This window comes from the organism of the source record quoted next, unplaced genomic scaffold (genome assembly GCF_019419815.1).
Source record: "Pyrus x bretschneideri cultivar Hongxiangsu unplaced genomic scaffold, Pyrus_bretschneideri_v1 Contig68, whole genome shotgun sequence".
NCBI classification, from domain to species: Eukaryota; Viridiplantae; Streptophyta; class Magnoliopsida; order Rosales; family Rosaceae; genus Pyrus; species Pyrus x bretschneideri.
The window spans coordinates 642102-666006 of NW_025999807.1; the positions used below are offsets into that span (position 1 = coordinate 642102).

A 23905-nucleotide genomic window follows, 5' to 3' on the forward strand; every position below is an offset into this window, starting at 1 on the left:
CGTATTGGAGAGATTGAACAAAGAAACAGATAAAAGGAGGAAGCTCAAACCTTCGGGGGAGACCAAAGGAAGCCTGCTGCCCAGTTCAAGAGTAGCACAAAGGAAAATCAACGATGGGAGCAGCGCAGTTCAAGAGTAAGCCTGTGGAATCACAAAGATCCAAGCCTCAATGCAATTACCAAGGAGAAGATGGAATTTACACTCTATAACCAGATTTGCGTCTCTAAACTCTTCTCTTTGTTAACTACATTCTGCCATGTTTAGTATGTTTAGTTGCTTTTTGTGTGTTTACTTATGTTTTGTGTGAATCTATGCTTAAAACATTGAGGACAATGTTTGATTTAAGTGTGGGGGGGTAACTAAGTATATTTGATGCAAATTCGTGGGATTTTATCACCCATAACTTCAAATGTTGTTCCTTGCTGTTTTAAGGTGTTTTTAAGATGTTTTAGAGTGTTTTAGTATGTTTTGTTTTATAACTCCGAAAATCACATAAAAATTTGAAAAACATGTTTTGAAAAGCCTAAAAAGAGTGTTTTAAGTCGTTTTTGTGTGTTTGTGTCTTAGGATACCTTCCAACACAATGATAAGGATTTGGTTTGTAATTGCATGACTGTTAAAAAGAGTTATAAACATAGAGAAAAGTTTGATTTACTCTTGGTATATGCTTGGTTATGGTTATAATGTATGACTTCACATGCAATCATAAAAGAAAAATTCGTTTTTGTAACATGCTTGAAGGAAGGAACTCAAACAAACGCTACAACCCTGTGAGACTCGAGCCATTACCTTCTTTGGAGAGTTATAATCTGTGATTCTTTGTTTTCTAAAGTTGTTGCATGATCTCATTATTCCTTGCTTGGTTGCTACTTAGAATGCAATTATATCATGATAGAACTAAATGCTAGAACTTATATCCGTTTCATTCAAAGCATGACATTGAATTGCATAACACATATCAAGATGAAGTTGTGTAACCACCACCATAGCCAAATAGCCTTACTTCCCATATTTCATATATGTTGTAAGTTTTAACCCCGTTGAGCCTTGTTTAGCCTTTATTCTTTGTTTACCCACATTTTCCTCACCTAGCCTAGAGTAGGACTTTCCTATACCCTTGTTCTTAAAGTATAGTGAGCATGACTTAAATGAATTCCTTTTGAGTTACATTATGCAAGAAAATGAGTGTGGGGGAGTAAAAGTTTGTTCTTACGTTTATATGTATGTTTTGAGATTCAAAAAAAAGAAAAGAAGAAGAAAAGAAAAAAAAAAAAAAAAAAAAAAAAAGAGTGAAAATAAGTAAGAATGAACTCACGAGCGTTGATGGTTGAAGAAAGGGTCCAAAAAGTTGAATATGGCCCTAAGTTTTGTGTGACTTTCCCTTGGGTGTTCAAAGTTGACTTCTGCCGTGTATGTGAATGATGCCGTGGGATCCTTGTGCTTTCCAGCTTTCCTAGCTGTTTTCCACCACATTCCAGCACATGCATGCTTAAACAAACAGCCATATGTTCCCTCCACTACTCCTATAAATACCCTTGCATTCATTCATTCAGATATCATCTCATTCACAACACAACACCCCTCAAACACATCCATTCTTCTTCCTAGCCGTGAGTTTTTCTCCCTTACAATCCAAACACCATCCATCCAATTCCATAATTCCCCAATCCATTCAACACACCAACAACATCCCTTAGACCTTATGCCACAATAAAGAGGAAGATAAGAGAGCCTAAACGTTCATACAATTCAAGTTTGAGTTGTTGGAATGTTTAGGCGTTTCTTTGATTTCAATGTCTAATTTCAATTCTCTTTGTTTTGTAAGTATGAGGAACTAAAACCCCCTTAGCTAGGGGGTGATTTGAAATATATGTTTATGCTTGCAATATGATTTGAGTACTTCTAATTACGTTTCATAAGTTGTGAATTCAATTTGTTTAACTATTTGATTGATAACCTATTTGTGTATGTTTATTGAGAGTTGACGCTTAATTTTCATGCACGAATTTGACGCTAGAATATAAGTGAGTTTCACGTAATAGTTATGAACTTATATTCACAAGTAGTGGAGGTTGCTTATAAACAATCGCGTTAAACATATTCTTGGCATAAGTTTCATGCAATCATAGTAACGAATGCCTCGTCAACACTTATAGTTTTCATGTTGCTTAATGATTCTTGCTTGTATCTCTATTATGCAATTCATGTAGGGAACTTGTGAGGAATGCTTTGGGTTGTCGTATGCAATCATCCAATTCATTAACTTAAGGAAAACTTGAAGGTTAATTTAAGCGGACCTAATTAACCCGGGGTGATGAGTTTCATAATTTATTGAAACGCAATTGGAAATCTTTTTATTATGCAAGTGTAACATGTATGGAGATGAACCCCTTAGCTAGCCATCCCATCCATTCAATTCCATCACATTCATCTTTACAATCTGTTTTTAAATACAATCTGTGCATTTTAGTTAATTTCGTCAAAAACTCAATCCCCCTTTACTTTAATGTCCAAATTAGTTAGAAAGTGTTTTAGTTTGTGTTTATAAGTGTTTTGATTCAATTTAGAGGTTTTAGCAAGCCCTCCTAATCCCCGGTCTAGAACGATCCCTACTTGCATCCTTACTACAATTTGACAACAAGAGGGTTAATTTGTGTGCGTATAATTCTCGCATCACCATCCCTCAAACACTTCCATTCCCTCTCCTAGCCGTGGGTTTCTTTCCATTTTCTATCTTTCCTCCATCCAATTCCATAATCCCTGATCCTAAAACACATCCCAACCATCCCATCCACCTTTGTGCCGTAGCAAGGAGAAAGAAGGAAGGACTCTTGGATGCTCAAGCTTCGTTGTTGGTGCATTCTAGGTGTAATTCGTTTTATGATTTCAATGTTTAATTTATTTTCCTTTCATTTTGCTATGAACATGAGTGGCTAAACCCTTATTGGTTAGGGGTGATTTCGAAGCCATAACTATGTGTGCAAGTTGATTTGATAAATTCCAGTTATGAGTTCTTGAATCGTGAATGCAATTAGCTTAACTGTGCGAGTAATAACGTATTTGTGTTTGTTAATTAGGGGTCGACACTTAATTGGCTTGCATGAATATGATGCTAGAATATAAGTTTGTTTCACATAATTGTCACACACTTATATTCACAAGTAGTGAAGGTTGCTAGTCACAATCGCGTTAAGTTCAATTCCTAGCATAAGTGTCATGATGTCATAGTCACAAGTGCTTTGTCAATGCTTATAGTTTTCATTGAACGTAATGATCTTTGATTGTATCTTTATTATGATGTCATGTAAGGAACTTTTGAAGAATGCTGTGGGTTGTCGTATGATGTCATCCAATTCAATAACACAAGGAAAACTTGAGAATTAACTAGTGATGTCACGGTTAATTTGGGGCATTGTCATTCATAATTCTATGAAGGAATAACTGGAAATCGAGTCATTTGCATACTTGTCATGTGTGGAGAAAGAACCCCTAACTAGTCCATCATCCATTCAAAACCCCAAAAACGTTTCAAAATCAGTTTTACTTTGCAATCTGTTTTCTCAACTTTAATTTCGTCCAAATCAAATCCCCCTTTACTTTGAAGTCTCAATTTAGTTAGAAATTGTTTTGGTTCATGTTTTTAACTTTGTTTTGGAGTTCTTAGGTCAGTTTTCAAGAGTTTAGCAATCCCTCCTAATCCCCGGTTTTGAACGATCCCTCACTTATCCATTCTACTACAATTGTCAAACGAGGGTTTAATTTGAGTGTCAAGTAAATCTCGCATCAGGACCCACAAGACTTCTTCTCCAACCAGGAGGCCAATCACAACATGACACATGTCGGTATCAGAGGCCAATCACAGCGCAACACGTGTCGATATTAGAGGCCAATCACAACATGACACGTGTCAATGTCAGAACAAAGCTAGAAACTCTCTTCTATAAAAGGGGATCATTCTCCCACAATAATCCCTAATGTCATTAGTACTAAACTATTCACAAGAACTCACGAAAAGCGAGCTTGAACCTATGTATTTGTGTAAACCCTTCACAACTAATGAGAACTCCTCTACTCCATGGACGTAGCCAATCTGGGTGAGCCATGTACATCTTGTGTTGTTTGCTTCCCTATCTCTATTCATTTACATACTTATCCACACTAATGACCAGAGCAATCTAGCGAAGGTCACAAACTTGACACTTTATGTTGTAACAAAGTCCCCACCGATTTTGTGTATCAACACAATTCATCCTCCCACCTATCAGTGTAAAAATATCGGTCTATATATATAAGTCGAGAAGGAAAGAATGGAATTTGGAAAATGGAATAGAATAGAAACTATTGTTGGATATTTTTCATAACGGAGATTTGATTTCATCAGGGTTTTGCTGGATATGAATGTACTTTCCATTTATTTTTCTGCAAATCATGTGTAGCATAAACTGGTTAACATCAGAGGATGTGTTTCTCTACGGACTGTGGAATAATAATTACTTGGGACATATTAACTTGAATTGGTCCTTTTCTTTCCTTTTTATTTCCCTCTAGCTCTTCATGCCGTTATCGTTTAAAGATTTTCTTAATGGTTGAAATGCTACTGATTCATTTTTAATTTGTGTGCCTTGTGCCTTTCAGATCATTTGCACCTTGTGCAACACCGAACAAGATGTAAGATCTCTTGTAGACAATTCCAATGATGGTAATTATGACAAAAAAAAATCTAAGGACTGAGGTTAATGGATTCTCAATTTCTGATATCTGTTTCAGGTTCAGCAGCACTGTGTCCAGTGTGGGGTTTGCATGGGAAACTATTTTTGCTCCAAATGCAAGTTCTTTGACGATGATGTAAGCCTTGAGTTCTAGTCTGATGAAAAAGAGAGACTCCTTAGTTCATAATGTCATAATTATTGAACCCTACTTTGAAAACACCTGTATCATTGATAAATCCAATTTACATATTTTTTGCCAGGTTTCAAAGAAACAGTATCATTATGACAGATGTGGTATTTGCAGGTTGGACTCTTTTCTACACTTCTCTGTTGTTCGATTTGTCGTTTGAGCATTCAATTTTGTTGTTTGCATTCTTGTTGTTGCATTCTTAAATTTTTATAATTACATGTTACCTATCATTATCTTACTTCTCAAAAAATGTCTTCATCGATAAGACATTTGCACGTGTCTAAGTCTGTTCTAATTGTTGTTACAGAATGTTTTCCACTGTAACAAGTGTGGTAAGATGTTAACCCGATCTTTTTATTTCTATTAAATTCTTTTAATCAGACTTGTACAAATAGCCTGAATTGGAATATCTCTATCTGTGTTAGGATGTTGTTACTCAAAGGCGATGAAGGATTCAAACAATTGTGTGGAAAAAGCGATGCATCATAATTGCCCTGTGTGCTTTGAAGTAAAATTTGGAGAATACTGTGTCTAATGACTAAGGGAAATTCAGAAAGTTAACCTTCCGACAAATTAAGGATTTTTGGCCTCTTTTTCCAACAAATTAGTGCACCAACTCACATCGGTTATTTCTGCAGTTTCTTTTGGATACAAGGTAGGACATTACTGACTTGCGATGTGGACACAATATTCATTTGGAATGTGTAAAAGAGATGGAGCAGCATTACCAGTAATTCATCTGACATAGGTGATTGTTATAAATGGTAAAGAAACTGTAGCCATATTAATTGTATATAACTGTGCAGGTATTCATGCCCAGGTTGCAAAATTATTCCGCGATATGTCCCGTGTATGGGAAAAACTTGATGAGGAGGTAAATCAAGGATTCGATGTCTCCATTTAATAAGTCGTATGACTACCTCTTAGTTACCTGTCTTTTCTAGTTTACTGATCTCTTTCAAATCAATTTTAGGTTGCAGGGACTCCCATGCCTCAGAAGTATCAAAATAAGATGGTAAGTGTACGCAGATGGTCACTTTCTGTTGCTTCTGCAACTATTGGGTAATTAAATTTTGCACACTTTTGGTTAGGTTTGGATCCTCTGCAACTACTGTGGTGAAACATCTCAGGTTAATTTTCACATTGTGGCACACAAGTGCCTCAAGTGCAAATCCTACAATACAAGGAAAACACGAGAAGGGCCAGCGTCGTTCTCGTCTAGGATTACTGCAAGGTGAATAACCTCCAGATCAAAATTTATGATGTATTTCTTCCCAAATTATTTAAAAATGATCAGCTTTTAGTAGTGAGATAGGGAAAATTGGTATTGCCAGTCCCTTTGTGCTTAGGCCAGTAAGTTTCTCGATAGGTTTTGTCATGGAAATTTTGCTTATACTTGAGCCAATTTCTGTCAGCTACTGGGTAGGGGAATCATTTTGCATTTGAAAGTATGGGAATGTATTGTATGCGGCTTCATCAACGGAAAATGATACAAAGTTTCAGAAAACTATCATGAAATAAATTTTCTGAAGTACATATGAATTTATTTAAGAGAATGAATGAATTTTAGCGGGGCAAAACCGAAAACAACCATATACCTTCTGAGATAGACTCGAAACACACAGCTTCTGGAGAACATATAGAATTTGCCATGCATCTTAATCAAAATGTGCAAGCGCTGGTTTATTACAGCTGAAAAGTAAAGTTTATTTTCCTCAAATTTTCGGAGGTTGTTAGTTACGCCCGTCTCACTTGACGAACGATGAACCGTGGAGCTTGACCTCCCGGTAATTGAGAGGTTGTACCGGTCTTGAATTCATCTCCGCATACTGCATTCAAGTTAACCAAGAGGAGTTAATATGTGTTAAAGGATATTTACTGTGGTGTAGCCAGTTATCTAGAACTATTTCACACGGACAGGGTAGTCACCTTGTAAACGGCCTTGTGAAGCAACTCCACTTGTGATGGTGAAACAGTATGTACCTGTGGACAGTTTGTAATCAGCTTGGTTTTCATTTTCGGGTAAGTTTCGAGGGCTGATGAAGAAGCTGTACCTGTTTGTTTATGGTCCAAGTAACTCCTTCGGTGCAAGGTGGGGTTGTGTATGATCCTGTGTATCTGTAAAATTTTGAGGTCTTCTTCTTCATCTTCCTCTTCGCTGCATCCTGATGCGCTTTCTGAGCCTTCTTCATTTTCCTTGGATCGATTACTCCCAACGGTACCGCCTTCGGTTTCTTAATCATAGACGATATCGCCTTTTTCACCTGTAAGTATGAATAACACCATTGATCTCCTATATTTTGCCTTTTCTAATTTAACCGAAACGAGTTTTTACCGTGCAATGGTTGAGGCTTTTACCTCTGAGATAAAGGGATTGGGTTTGCCAATTTTGTAGAGGAATCCAACGACGGCTACACGATTTTTCTTGTCTTTGTGAATCATGTGCAGCTCCGCATCATACCTTATGCCATTCATGGTGTGCTCGGAGGGGGCGTGCCAATGGCATTGGTGGAGAATGTATTCTGTGCCGTTGATCATGACTCCTCCTGCATCGCCCTCCCATACAACCTGCATAGTCAAATTACAACACAAGAAGTAAAAAGAATCATGCATCTGATGGTAGAAAAACAAGAAAAATAAGGATTTTCTTTCACTTTCTTACCGATATAGCATGACCTTCATTCTTCATCAAGGCTTCGGTAGGCTTGTAACTGATTGAAAGCTCATCAAGGTTGAGTTAACTTTGAGGGCAATATCATCCCTCAAATCTATTGGTGATTGTAGTTTTCCATACTTACATGTACTCCATTCTTTCTTGAGGTCTCCCCAGTGTTCCGGTCCTCTATCCCCGTTACCAAATTCAAACTCTATGGGATGTCCTGCACCAAAAAAAGGGAAACACAATAAGACTGTGACGATGCAGATGTTGGTTAGGTCAGTCAGCCACGTACTATGCCTTTTCAGAACCCAAATCAAATCCCCATCGGTTTCTACAAATTAGAGCAGTTTAGAATGTCACTTTTTAAACAAAGAACATTTAGATGATGATGATGAAAAAATGCACGTGCGTGTGCACCCACACATTACATATAATGTTATGTATATGGCATTACCCAGCTCATTGGTAAATTTGGAAGCTGCAATGGGTGATGCATCCCAGAAGAGAAGAAAAAATGTGAAAGCAATGAAGCCAAGGTGGATTTGGTTTGATACAACCATGTTTTGAGAGACAATTGTCACAAATTGTTAGACCCCCAAGAGCTCCTCCCTCCCAGGTTTTATAGAAATATATATGTTGCAATTGCCAGTAGAGGGATCTGAATGGGGAAACAATTCACAATTTATCCACGATCAATGCTGTCTGTGTGTCTGTGATTTACACCCAATATATGGCTCTTGTAAAACCTCTAGCCAGTACGTAATTAGAATCTCTCTCTCTCTCTCTCTCTCTCTCTCTCTCTCTCTCTCTCAAAATATTCGTGTCCACAAATCATCCTTGTTATAATTAGCTCAGATTTGGGGAATCTGAGAGGTACGACTAAGAAGTAACGAAACCCGAGCGAAAAATGTCGTTAACCAACAAAATTAGCTAGTATATGTTTTTAGGTGAGGGATTTGGAATTACTTAAAAAAGATAAACCACAAAACATAGAGGGTTGGAAATGCTCCTCCTCGTGAGCATTACAAAGACATATGCGGAAAGATATTTATAAATATAACTCGTCCTAAATAGCAAATAATTGAATGAGCTAATCAATGAATGAAAATAACTTGATGGATTACTTTTCCTTTTGTTTTGTGTCTTTCTTAAACTTGCTGAAAAAAGGAATTTTATATGATCTTCACACGCACGCAAAATACTCAATAACAACCCAACTAAGGGATGGAGGCCATGACACACAACTAGACCAGGGCAACATAAATATATTATGGTTACAGTTATCGAGGCCATGGCTTAATGGATGTATTTGATGTATTTCCATATAAGAGTAATCGTTCATCGATATTTAAACTTGATGAACAAGCTCTCTCTATGGACACTAGTACCCAGACTGTCAATACATGGGCGAACACGCCTATTACTATGTATATATTGTGGAGATATAAATTAACTACCTCAAATACGAGAACAACATGTGGACTATTAGCTCAATATAATGAATTTACTCTTGACGTCGTAAGCAAACTACACTGCACCTTAAAAGGTTAAATATGTGTTCACCCAGTAGGTCCTGTGCCTTCGGGCTCATATACATATCAAGCATCCTTCGGGCCCATGATATCCCCATTTCTAACCCTGTGCTTTTTCCGGTTCAAGGAGGCAGGGGTTGACTCTTCGGAGTCTCATTTTGGTGTCTTGCGCTCCCGTGCATCTAACTGTTAAAGGCCTACCATCAGGGACTTCCCCATAGTTTGCTGAATGTGCCTTGGATTTATCCAATATAAATCAACCTTTAAGTGGTCTGCTACATGTAATAGGAATGTAATATTGGAGAATAATGTACATTGTGATTTGATCTCTTAAGATATCAATCTTATATCAAGTGTCTTATAATATAATTAGGATTGATGAAGTCCTTAATTACTTGTGATTATGATACTTTTCTTGGTAGCTAAGAAAGTGAGATTAGGTTTCTTTATGGACGGAACCCCTAGCCCTTAGTTTGTATAAATACTAAGGTCCCTACAAACCCTAGATACACACAACATAATACTTCCTATAAAATACCTGTATCTAGCTAGGTGTTTGTACAAGACTTTGGTGTTGTTGTAGCCTTCATCTTCCTTGTTCATCTTCCATGGTTACTATGAGAATCAGGTTCGCCATTCCTTCGTTTGTGTTTTAATTATATAACTATGTAAGGCTAACAATTGGTATCAGAGCCATTGATTATATGATTGAAAACTATTTGCTAGGTTTGACGTATAATATTTTCATGAGTTGCGTTTTTAATCCAAGTTATGATTGCATATACTTGGCAACACCACCGTGTTGTTTCAATCAGTACAATGGACGATTATTAATGGCTTGTATAAATCATGGTATACAACCACCATGTTGTTTCAATCAGTACAATTGATGACTATATATCAATCCTTATATATAAATCATGGTATCATTGTCACTAAGTACTATGGTCTAGTGGTATTCCTCTTCACTTGTAAGTGAGAAGTTTTAGGTTCGATTCTCACCAAAGACGAATTTGAACAACATTATTGTTAGCCCATTGTGAGTCTAAGCCCACCCCCTCCCTGATAATATCGATGCTATCATAAGTATTTTACAGTGGAAGCCATGGGGCATATGTTCTATTTCTAATATAGTTCAAAGTGATTCCTTTTTTACCAACCATATTAAGCCATAGAAAATAGCTTGCGCCAGGGACACACGAAGTCACAAGTACAAAACGACGAGCAAGGCCTATGTTCCTACATTTCACTCGTGTGTATACTGTTTTGGCACTTTCTCGAGCTTAAGTGGGAAGAAGAGAGAGTACTATATGAACACCTAGTGGTTGTTGTTGAGAAAAATTAGAGTACGTATCTCTTAAAGTGTTGGAGAGACAGAATAAGTAAACAAATTACTTGTATCACACACACACAAAATATTAAACCACAACAACTCTCAAAGACACAAGAAGTTATGACACTCTCTCACTTTCTAAAGACAAACTCTAGACCCCTCACACTCCTTACAAGACTACTCATTTACAAGACTACTCTTACTTCTTGCTTCTCACTTCTCGCTTGGTTGCTTGCCTACTTTCCTCTTGGTTGCTTCACTTAAAACTACACACCTATATTTATCATGCACTCTACCAACATAAGCTATGCATAATAGCCTCACATCTTGCTAGCTTCTAGTATATTCTAAGTACAAGCAGACGGATGACGATCCTCTTTGTGAGGATTCTAAGAATCAATTCATCTTAGCCATTTATTGTACATTTTGTGGCCAACTTTCGTTAGGTACTCTTTGTGTTTAATTTTAAATAAAAAATTTACAATGATGTCTAGCCGCATGATGACTGACGAACGGATATGATGGACTAATCCCTAGGATCCTCACAAAAAAAATTTGGATATGATCCTATTCCCAAACAAACATACTTAATCATTGCTAGAAATGTAGAACATCTAGTTCCTTTGTACCGACTGCGTTTAATGGTTTGGTGTGTTGTGCTAGGATAGCACCAAACCAATTGGAAACTAACTCAAACTAACCCATAAGAAATATATCAAATGAAATGCAAGAACAAAAATTAAAAAAAAAAAAGACACCAAGATTTTAACAAGGTTCTTCAACAGTCAGTGTAACTAAGGTACATTATCGGAGCAGTAAAAGCTTACCCAATAATCCATTATCAACCAAATGGGAGTTTACAAAGTGTTGGCAATCTCACAACCCAAAATCTCAATACACCAAATAGCTCTCACACACCAAAGAAACAAATAGAGAAAGAAATATAATGAAGGGTAAACTGTCAATTTAGTCCCTAAATTATCACCTTAGTGGAAATTAAGTTCCTAAACTATTTTTTTAGGAAAATTAGTCCCTGAATTATAAAAATTTGTCAATTACATCCCTAATGTTATATTCGCAACTACTATATTCAATTTTCAGGCAATTTAAGTCACGTTACTTGCATGTGATACACATTAGAGGGTAGATTGGTAGTTTTTCATAAAGAAATAGTGTATGAAATTAACTTTGGAGGAGAAATTGGTTGTTTTTCATAAACAAATAGTGTAAGTTAACTTTTGAGGGTAAATTAGACATTAAATTTGCAACCTATATGAAATGTTAAGGGCTTACAGACGAGAAAATAATGCTATTACACTCTGTCAAGTAACTTAAGTTGACCAAAAAGAGAGAGGATAAAATAGCTTTGAATATAATAGTAGGGATGAAATTAGCAATTTCTAATGAATGGGACTTATTTTACCGAAAAAATAATTTAGGGACCTAATTTTCACTGAGGTGATAGTTTAGAGATTAAATCGGCACTTCACCCTATAATGAATAATTGTCTCTCTATACATCGCTCAAAGCTATTACAACATCAAAGTAACAACAACTACTACTTTGATGGATGATTGCTAACCAAAGAGAGGAGCACTTTCTTCTTCTCTTCAAGGTGGGGCTACGACACCTTTTTTTTCTTTCTAATGTTCACACAAAACAAAGGTAGCAGTTGCTGCTTTATAAAGAACCCTAGCCGCCCATTGCTTTTCACATGGGCCAAATAAAAAAGGCCCCTTAAATGGGCAGCTGGACCTGCAACCAAAGACCCCTTATAATTTGGTCATATTTCAACAATCTTTACCTTGGTCAAATTCCGAAAGCGCCATGACGAGCCAAACTAACATAATTAACAATCGACACAAAATCAATCCTGAAAGTAGCAAGAGAATAATTCATGTCGAGCCAAAATGCTCCAAAGCTCCTACTGCTCAATGCCTTCTTTATATAGGCAAAATATGAGCCAAGTTCAAGCAATGAACAAACTTGGCTACACCAACAACCTTCATCAACACATCAGCGGGGTTGTTGTTAGTTGGAATCTCCTGGAGAATGATCTCCCTTTCACAAACAACTTTGGGAACAAAGTGATAACGCACATTTATGTGCTTGGTCCGTTGCATGATGAACCTGATACTTAGCCAAATAAATGGCACTCTGACTATCACCATGCACTTCCATCTACTTCTGATTAACCCCCAAATCTATTAAGTCATATATCCAAATAACCTCATTTATAGCTTCAACAACTACCATATATTCAGCCTTTGTAGTTGACAAGGCAACAGATGATTGCAAAATGGACCTCCAACAAACTGGCCCTTTAGCCCTAGTAAATACATAGCTTGTAGTAGACTTCCTTCTATCCAAGTCACCTACATAATCGGAATCAACATAACCAACGGCAAATGCCAATACCATAGTCATCCCTCTGAAAGCATAAACCAACATCCCGAGTACCATGGAGATACCTTAATATCCACTTAACTGCATGAGAATGCTCTTTACTAGGATTGTGCATATATCGACTCACCATACCAACTGCATGAGCAATATCCAATCTAGAGCATACCATTGTGTACATCAAACTACCAACCAAATTTGCATATGGTATATTTTTCATTTGCAAGCTTCTCTTTATCAGTTTTAGGACATTGTAGAGAACTCAATTTAAAATGAGGAGCCAAATGGGTACTAACCAGTTTGGTTGAATCATGAACTCCAAATTTCTGAATCAACTTCTCAAGGTATTGTTTTTTATTCAAGCATACTAAACCCTTCTCTCTATCTCTAGTGATCTCCATGCCAAGGATCTTCTTCGCTTCACCAAGATCCTTCATCACTGAACTTATTCTTCATTTGCTTCTTCAATTTCTCAATCTCTTCAACATTTTTTTTCCGGCAATCAAGATATCCTCAACATATATCAATAAATAAACGAAAGACCCATCTTGCAACTTCTTGAAGTACAGACAATCATCATATTGACTTCTAGAATAATTTTGACCTCTCATAATTTATCAAACCTCAAATACCATTGTCTTGGAGATTGCTTCAAGCCATAAAGTGATTTCTTCAACTTGCAAATCAAATTATCATTCCCTTTCACTTTATACTCATTCAGTTAACACATATAGATCTCTTCATTCAAATCACCATGTAGGAAAACTGTCTTCACATCGAGTTGCACAAGCTCAAGATCATATTATGCAACAAGAGCTAACATAATACGAATTGAGGAGTGCTTCATAACCGGAGAAAATATTTCATTGTAGTCAATGCCCTCCTTTTGTGCATACCCTTTAGCAACTAATCTTGCTTTGAATCTCACACTACTTTCTCATCAACATTTTCCTTCTTGGCATAGACCCATTTGCAACCGATAGCTTTCTTACCCTTAGGCAATTTAGCTAACTCCTAAGTCTTGTTCTTCAAAAGAGAATTCATCTCATCACCTATGGCAATAGACTCTTGAGGTGAAACTTGCTCTTCATCTTGAAAAGAGTCTTCAACTTCAACTTTTTCAACATCCTCTTGGTCTCCCACTTTTTCACTTGTAGTGGAACATCAGCGAAAATAAGATTTGAAGTGCTAGAGGCAACATTCTCAAGCTCCACTTGTTGGACATCTTTCACATTCTTCACAAAGTCTCTAAACATACTTTCTTCGTCAAATGTCACATCTCTACCGATTACAAGTTTCTTCATCTTTAGGCACCACAACCTGTAACCTTTGACACCACTATTAAAACCAAGAAAGATAACCTTTTTGGCTCTAGGATCAAGTTTATTTTTAGTTACATTAAAATAAGCAGGTGCACCAAAAATACAAATATAATCATAATCAGAAAAAGGTTTTCTAGTCCATACCTCCATTGGGGTTTTACATTGAACAACTGCTAAGGGTAACCGGCTGATGATGTGATATACATAAGTAACTGCCTTTGCCCAAAATTGACTTGCTCAAACCCAACTGAGACAACATACATTTAACCTTCTTAAGCAAGGTTCGATTCAATCTTTCTACAACTCCATTTTGTTGTGGAGTTCCCCTAGCACTGAAATGTCTCACAATCCTTCCTTTTTGCAAACTTTAAGGAAAGGGTCGGACGTGTATTCTCCACCATTATCCGATCTCAAAATCTTAATCTTCCTCCTAGTCTGGTTCTCAACCATTTTCTTCCAACTCAAGAAAATACTCAACTTCATAGTGTAGACCCAATACCTTCTAAAATAATCATCAACAAAAGTCATGAACCAATGCCTACCACTCAAAGAGGGAGTATTTGTAGGACCCCAAACATCCGAATGCACATAATCTAGAATGCCCTTTGTCTGATGTACTGCAGTACCAAACTTCACTCTAGTTTGCTTCCCCAAGACACATGCTTGTAGAAATCAAGCTTACAAGTTGTGGCACTTTTTAGAATACCTTGTTTCACAAGCCCTTGTAGATCTGTCTCATCAGTGTGGCCTAATCTCATATGCCACAATCTAATAGTATCTGAATCAGATCTACCCATATTTTCTGAGACTATTGCTTGCTTCACTTGTCACAGTACTTCCTTGCAATAGATACAAATGACCGCATCGAGGAGCTTTCATCACAACAAGTGCACCATAAGTAACTTTCAATGTCTGCCTATCTTAATGAAACATGAAGCCCTTGGATTCTAAATTGCCCAAAGAAATAAGATTTTTCTTCAAATCTGGTACATATCGAACACCTATCAACTTTTTAACCATGCCATCATGCAACTTCAAACGAACAGTACCGATCCTTTTTGTTGTACAAGGATTCTCATCTCTTATGAAAATGACACCACCATCAAACTCTTTCAAGCTTGAAAACCAATCCTTGTGAAGAGTCATATGATGAGTACAACTTGTATCCAACTCCCACTTGGTAGCACAATCAAATGATGAGGAATCGGTTAAAAAAAAAATCATAAAAATTAGTTTCAAGCTTAACAACATTAGCTTCAGAACTCACTTTGCCTTTGGTTTTCAACCTAAGACAATCTTTCTTCCAATGGCCCTTATTATGACAAAAAGCACATTCATCTCTTTCCAAGCTTTTTCTACCTTCAAAATTTCTTGTAGGTCGAGACTGATTTTTTCTTACTAGAGAAAGATCTCCTCTCTAATGATCTACCTCTAACAAATAAAGCCTTAGGGGTGCGTTTATTTGGACTCATTAACTCTCATTGGACTGGATAAGACTAGACATTAGTGTAGTCTCGTGCTTGTTACATACACAGACTAAGTTAAATGGGATTAAACGGGACACGCACAAACTATCTCCTTCACTAGCAGGTCTTAGCCAATCCCCCCGAAATCTATGGGATTGCTAAGACCTTCGATGTATCCCTTCTTTCTTTGCGTCGTGTCCTCTCTCATCTCTCTGCTTGCTACATATGCTTGTGTTGCCGTCGCTTACACTGACAAACCCAGGATCTCTTCGTCTGTTCATTTTGAAACTCGAAGCACGCAGAATCAAGTCGTATCCTCTGGAGGGCCTACACTCTCAATCATTTACTTTACTCGATTTTATGGGTGAAAACTAATTTATGCAAATGTTGCAAAGCTTCAAATGAAATTTTGGATTTGCAATTGGAGTTTGGGGTTTGCATTTTGAGTCTGGGTTTCGTGATTCGAAGTTGGGTTTTGTGATTCAAGTGAATTTGCGATTGAATTTGGGTTTTCTGATTTGAATATGGGTTTTTGCAATTCCAGGGAATCTGGGTTTTGTGATTTGGGCGAATTTATGAAGATGTGCAAAAGATTGAGATGAAGTTGTGGTTGCAAAGGCTCCACATAATGATTATCAGAAGAACCCAATCGAGCAAATGATGATTATGAGTTGTGAGGATAACTTTTCATGGAAAAAATGGAGAACTTTCTCAAGAGAGAGTGTGCTCTAGAAAATGGTAAAGGTCAGACCAAAAAAAAATATGAAAATGGTAATGGAAAAAAAAAAAAAAAAAAAAAGATAAAAAATTATTTTGTTTATTAGTTCGACACTGGACCAAATGCTTTACTAATTAATCTAACTTAGTCTAGTCTAAGCCAATCTAGCTTAGTCCAGTTCGAGATAATCCAGTGCAACAAACACACCCTTGAGGTACTATCATGATTTTTATCTCTATACCTCATTTCATAATTCATCAAAGCATTCGATACATCTTCAAATTTCATAGTTTCTTTACCATGCATAGTAGTAGTAACAAAATGCTCATAAGACTCCGGCAAAGAATTCAACAATATTAAGGCCATATCTTCATCCTTAATATCCTCATCCAAATTCATTAAATCGACAATCAACTTATTAAAAGGATCAAGGTGTTTAATCATTTTTGTACCTTCTTTATATTGGAAGTGGTAGGGTTTTTTCTTCAAATGCAATTGGTTCTCCGCACTCTTCGTCATATACTTGTCTTCTAAATTTTGCCACAACACATTTGACATTGTCTCCTGCATCACAAAATACTTCTGAGTTTTTGCAAGGCACAACCGAATTGTAGAGCAAGCCCATAAATTTAATTTCTCCCATTTAGACTTCGACATATTTTCCAGCTTATCTCTCAAAGTGCCAAGTGGATCACATCCTTGACCTCACATTGCCACATTCCGAAATCGTTTGTGCCATCAAATTTTTTCACTTCAAACTTTGCATTTTGCACCATAGTTCTTGCAAACCCGGAGTTGCTTCCAAAAGGATTCTCATCTTGCCTGTCTGACATCTTTAACAACTAGACGGCACTCAATAGCAACCAGTGCTCTGATGCCAATTGTTGTGCTACAATAGCACCAAATCAATTGGAAACCAACACAAAGTAACCCACATCAAATATATCAAATGAAATGCAAGAACAAAATTAGAAAAAGACACCAAAATTTTAACAAGGTTCTTCAAAAGTTAGTGTAACTGGAGTACGTCCTCGGAGCAGTAAGAGCTCACCCAATAATCCACTACCAACCAAATGGGAGTTTACAAAGTGTTGACAATCTTACAACCCAAAATCCCAATATACCCAATAGTTCTCATGCACCAAAGAAACAAATAGATAAAAAAAAAATAAAGAATAATTTGCTCTCTATACGTAACTCAAAGCTATTATAACAACTATTTTGATGGATGATTGCTAACCAAAGAGAGAAGCGCTTTCTTCTTTTCTTCAAAGTGAGGCTGTGGCACCCCTTTTTTTCCTTTCTCTACTACTCACACAAAACAAAGGCAGCAGCTGCTGCCTTATAAAGAACCTTAGCCACCCCACAGCTTTTCACATGGGCCAAATAAAAAAGGCCCTTTAAATAGGCAACTGGGCCTACAACCAAAGACCTCTTATAATTTGACCATATTTCAACATGATGTTCATCTTTAACATGGTTGTGGGTTGGTTTTATATATTTCTAGTAACCAATATTAAATGAATTAATATTCATTGGATTAAACTAATTAATTGACCAACATTCTTTAAGTAACAGAAACATTGCTTCCAGTTTTAATTATTAATTTCCTTAATTAATATTCACACGCCTGTAATATGCACATTATTCTTCTAATTTTTCTTAATTTTTATTTTATTTAGTGAGAAGAAACAAAAGAACATTTATGTAAATAGACATGCACCAATTTCCTTGTTTAAATTCATAAACATAGGAATTTAGAATTTCCACATGGAAAAAAACTTGTAATTTAGGACCTCTAATCCCCAAGTTTAAATTCCATGTAAATATGTGTCACTTCTCAATTTCTATGATTGAGAGTATTTAATTTCATTGTTTTTTTTTTTTTTGATAAAATTATTCTTTTGGGTCAACCAAACAAGAAAATTAACAAATTCTAGAAAATAAAATCCTGTCATTTCAATTCCCGTCCTTTTAAAATTCCTTAGTAATCTTAAATTTCTTCATCCAAACATAATATAAGAGAATATTTTGATAATCTCTTTGTAAAGATAACGAAGACTTCCTTGCTGAAGTAAAATGTTTGTAAAATTTTGGCTTTCATGATCAATCATCATACTTCTTTTTATTTCATCTGAAAAAAGTTGAAACCGCCGGTTTTGGTTGCAACCTTCTTTTCAAACAAGTCTGATGTACAAGTCAGTTTCAACACGACTTGATTATGTGATTGCTGGGTTCAAGCTCATCTGCTATGATTAATTTCAGTCACACCCTCACAGGATCTAATTAAGTTTTCCAATGTTTTGCATTTTTTGGGTCTATATGTAGATGTAGCTATTGAACCAATATCCAATGTTGCGCTAATATTAAATGAAAGGAATTAGAATATGGATGAGATATAATGAAATAGAGCCAAATAATTCCGTTTTACTGGGATTAAAAATATGATTTGGTAAAAATTCCCTATTTTCAACACCATGGATATCGGAAAGTGAAGAAAGCATTCCCCCACCCCACCCCCCTCCCTAGGGGTGGGCATAAAAACCGCCAAACCGCAAAACCGCATCGAACCGTAAGAAAAAAAACCAAAAAAAACCGTGTTGACCGGAAAAGTCAACTTTGAGTGAAAAACCGAACCGAACCGTTCAAACCGGTTCCGGTTCCGGTTTCGAATGACCAAGAACCGGCCAAACCGAACTGAACCGTTTTATTAATAATAAATAAATAAATTATATATACACACACATGTCATGGTATAATAGGTTGAAAAATTGTGTACAGGAGCTGCTGCTTCTTGCTTGCTCTCTGAAGTCTGAAAACCTGCGATTTGCTTAATCATTTTTTTGTTTGTTGATTGATTGACCAGTGCATATGTATTTTAGTTGTCTCTTTTTGTTGACTTGGTGCCACTACCAAAGACATTTGTATTAAAAAAGATGTGTTGTATGCAACTTTATGTAATCAGTTTTAGAAGATGTATTTGAATGCATAATGATTTGGTGTTCAAATAATTTATTATTAGGAACCGTAAACCGGCAAGAACCGAATCGGAACCGGTGTAGACCGAACCGTAATGTTCTAGTAATAAATTTAAGTGGAACCGCACCGAATCAAACCGTTAATATATTTCGGTTTCGGTTCCAATTTAGGGGTGGAACCGCTCCAAACCGCACCGTGCCCACCCCTACCCCTCCCCAAAAAAAAAAAAAAAAAAAAAAAACACTAGAAATAAGCCAGTTCATTCCTTAGTTGAAAATCACTACTTATATATCTAGTATTGGCCACAATTTACAGGAACATTATGTAGCACATAGTGGTCATTATAGCGGTTCCTTCTGATCCTAGAAAATGTCCAGGGGTCTTTTGATTTAGACTCAGTCAACAGAGCTATTTAGGCCCGGTCAAAGAAGGTTATTAGTATCACTTAATACTATGGTTTAGTGATATTTCTCTTTACTTGTAAGTGAGAGGTAGGTTCGATTCTTGCCAAAGATGAATTTGAACCACATAATTGCTAGTCCATCGTGAGACATTGTTCAATTAAAAAAAAAGGTTCCTAGGTGGTATTAATAGTCAAAGGGGTTCGATTCTTGCTAAAAGCAAATTTGAACCACATTATTGCTAATCCATTGTAAGGCATTGTTCAATTAAAATAAAATAAAATAAAGTTTCCTAGGTGGTATAATAGTCAAAGGGTTTAAATCGAATAAATTTTAGTTGGGCTTAACCTAAAACTTAAAAAAATTGGGTGTAAACTTAATCGTCAACTTTTTTAATCGGCCATTTTGAGTTTAGATATGCATCGATCTACAGTTATAAAATGCATTTCTTTGCCATGAAATTCTTGATAATCAGTTCTCCATTGTTCGGTACATGCTATACAAATTTTTGCTTGTATTTTACACAAAGGCAAATAATGCACTATTTTTAAATATTGAATATCTTGGAAGGCACTAAAGAAAGAAGAAAAGGCTAGGAAAGTTCTTGTCCTCCATTTCGTTTACACAGGCATGCTGCGTCTGCAAGACAGTTGTGTAAATACATTCATTCCAACTTGGTTATGATTACCGGCCAACAATTATTTATCGATTGGCTCCAATCGCAGCAGCGCCGTCTGTGGAGCCAAAAATAATCAAGAGGTAATATGCGGATTTTTAGGTGAAAAGGATAAAATTACCTCGAGGCACACCGGGATTTCTATGCGCGAGTAGCAGGCAATCATCCCACAACCAAGTCAAAAAGTGCCCAAAATAGGTATTTATTCAAAACCTATTTCATCCAATATCATCAAATCTTCTCCACTAGGTAACCCCCAAATCATTCATTTTTAATTATATTAATTAGCTAATTAATTGATTTATAATTCAATTAATTTGCTAATTAGCTACAAATCAAGAACCTAGCCCAAAAAGCCATCTAAATGGCCGGCCACACCCCTATATAAACACCCTCATTCTATCCAAAACTCAATTTCTATTCTCTTGCTAAATTCTCTAGATTATCCAAACACTTTTCCCTCAAAATTCTAACTTTTGCATCGGAGGTTCTTCGGCCAAAGCCCCCTATTCATTGTGGGCGCGTGAGGCTCTCGGCCTTGATCTAAGGTGTTATTTGTTTTATAGGTGCAATTTTGTCCAAGAACAAGGAGGAAGAAATTTACATCCACAAATTGGTGCTTTCATTAAGAGTTGAGTCACACGCTTATACAAAACTCTCGCATCTAAGGTTTCTTTTTGCCTATTAGTAGATTCTTTGTACGTTCTTATTCTAGGAATTTTTATTTCTAAAAATCCTTTGATAAAACGTGAAAAAAAAAGTACAATGGCAAGAGATTCGGAAACCTTGACGAATGGAAACCCCAACATTCAAGGATTAGGACTATGGCGATCTACAAGGCTCAACATAGCGGTGAGTGGAGCAGCATCCCCACGAGGTACCACCATGTCAACCACCACGGTGGCCACCCATGGAAAAGCTCACGGCTCCAAAGCCACGACCCAAGCTGTGCCATTTCAACCTTCAAGGGCCTAAGCCTTAGTTGAGTCGGCTTGTGCCTCCCAAACCCAACGCAAGCCCAATGCGTTGCCAAACCGAGCCTAAGCCTCATACCTGCGTGTGCCACACGCTGAGCAACCCACTCCGGTGGCCCGGCCTACTCCCTTGGTTTCCCAAGCAGCCCAAATCGGTCTAAGATTAGTTCAACCGTCCCGGCTTCAAATTTCTGGGCCTACAATCAAATCGGGGGCATTTTCACCATATTTCTTCGCAGATTTGACATTTCCCAACTCAAATCTTGCACCTGAAGTCTACCACACTTCCACTACTCAAGAAGGCACATTCTTTCCAAGCTCTTCCAACCCAAATAGAGAGAAACACTTGACTCGACAAGTCATAGAGTTGACAAGCGCCCTCGCGCAACAGACGACCTTAGTGAATTAGCTCTTGCAACGCAATGAGATACAACGTGCCCCAGACGAGGTGTACCAAATTAGGACAAGGGCAGACAAGGATCCTCTCCAACAGCGTCCTGGTAAACAGCCACTCGACGAGCCACAAACTGAGCGTTCGGGTAGTGTACACTCTAGATTGGGCCTCTAAGATAGCGTATGCTTCCGTCTTAGCTCACAAAAGAGCATGTACTCTCGACTAGGCCCACAGATGATCATACATTCACGGTTGGGGCCACATTTCGATAATTAACATGAGCAGCTGTCCAGGCGAAGCATTTATTTGTGGTTAGGCCCGCAAGGAGCATCATCCACATTACATCGGAGTAGGCAGCACGACGGACGGAGAGAAGCAATCACTCAATCCAACTCAAGCTCAACCAGCAGCTTGCGAAGAATTCTCTTGTCTGTTAGGAATGAACCACATGCACCGCAGCCGCGACATAGACCAGCCGAGCACACATAGAAGAGCAATCTAGACTAATGAGTCACGACTGAGGGCAACCGAGAGCTCTGCTACCCTCAACAAAGGCAAATTCAAGAAGAAGTAGAGAGACTATTGACTGAGCGATTGCACGATTTCCAACGCAATGACGTCACTGATGAGGTACTACGATGGGACATGACCAATAAGCAGATCATCCTTCACAGACAAGATGAGCAGGCAGAGCCTCTACGAGAGTTTAGCATGCCACATTTCACATCCTTCAAAAGAGATGGAGACCCGGAGAGACAATTGAAGCATTACCAAAGCGCAATAACCCTCTATTGAAACAACAACGATTTCATGTGCAAGATATTCGCCCCAACTTTACAAGGCGAGGCGTAAGATTAGTTCTACACCCTGCTACCACAATCTACAAGGCGAGGCGTAAGATTAGTTCTACACCCTGCTACCACAATCTATCCGGAGTTTCGACGAATTTTCTTTTTGGTTTTTACCAAAGAATATTCATCCTATTGCTCGATTAAGAAAAGGTCCTACCACTTGTTCAACGTTAAGAAGAACCCAAAGGAGTCGCTTCACGACTATGTGAAGAGATTCAAAGCAGAGAAGGCAAAGATAGTCGGATGCAATGACTCGATAGCTATAGCAGCCTTCCAAACAGAACTCCCAACAGACCACCTACAGTTCAGAGAATTGATCATGAAAGAAGGTCTAACTCTGGTAGACTTGTTTGCTCTGGCAGAAAAGCATGCACTTTGGGACGAAGCTCTCCAATCTAGATTTAAGGACTTAAAGGAGTATCTGATATCACTTTCCTACTATCCAAACTGGAAGCAGCGGAAGACCTATTCGCATGTTTGACAGTATTTGAAGCAGTAATAAGCTCTACCATCATACGAGAAGAGCTGGGGGCCCGACTACCTGTATTCCACAGTTCAAAAGCTCTCCTCGATGCGGAAACCAGCTACTAGAAATTCAAAAGCTAAATTTGACGACAGTTGTTGCAAACCAAAAGCTTAAGTTATACCTTCAAACACACACAATCATCCTCATGACGCTTTATTCCGCCTAATCCACATGCGCGACGATAAAGGCCCAGACATTGGCGGTGCAAAGTTTTTTGATGAACGCAACAACTTAGCCTAAAAGGCATGCCAAGGGCAGACAAACACTAGAAGGACACTAGAAAGCAAGTTTTGTCCTCGTCGCCCCAGAAGATTCTACATAGGAGCAACATGTACTGGCAGTTGAGCACCACTTCTTGCTGTGCGTCAAGCTGCCTCAGCCGACCCTTGCTCCATAATTCAACTCTAGAGTGACCCAATACCGACAGTTGAGCATCTCCTGTTGCATGTAACATGGCCCCAGCTCCACGACTTCCTACCATGCATTCACAACGTAATACAACGACCCAACGATGGTTACACGGCTCCCTACTGCACCTTAGAAGTAGCCAAGCATGCCCTGCTGTGCCTGTTCCACCCGATGGAGACTTCTGGCATTTGTATGTCGACGGTGCATCCAACTACAAAGGTACAGGAGAAAGTGTGGTCCTTGTTACCCCAGATGGTTCGATGTCTGAGCAAGCGATCACTCTAGGCTTCAAAGCATTTAACAATGAAGCAGAGTACGAGGACTTACTGGTAAGCCTCCGAATGGGAAAAAACTTGGCGGTGAA

The 23905-nt window shown here is 37.7% G+C and overlaps 1 protein-coding gene and 1 pseudogene across 1 annotated transcript; one reads left to right on the forward strand and one right to left on the reverse strand.

The window, feature by feature from the left end:
• Positions 1–6406, forward strand: part of LOC103949368 — a 42737-nt pseudogene extending 36331 nt beyond the window's left edge.
• Positions 6407–6524: 118 nt separating this feature from the next.
• Positions 6525–8227, reverse strand: LOC103949348 (alpha carbonic anhydrase 7). The gene is given in 7 exon segments (XM_009360462.3): positions 6525–6728; positions 6829–6882; positions 6954–7163; positions 7258–7467; positions 7562–7635; positions 7638–7778; positions 8013–8227. Coding segments are annotated over 7 exon segments (876 nt in total). The 5' UTR covers positions 8119–8227; the 3' UTR covers positions 6525–6647.
• Positions 8228–23905: the final 15678 nt, after the last annotated feature.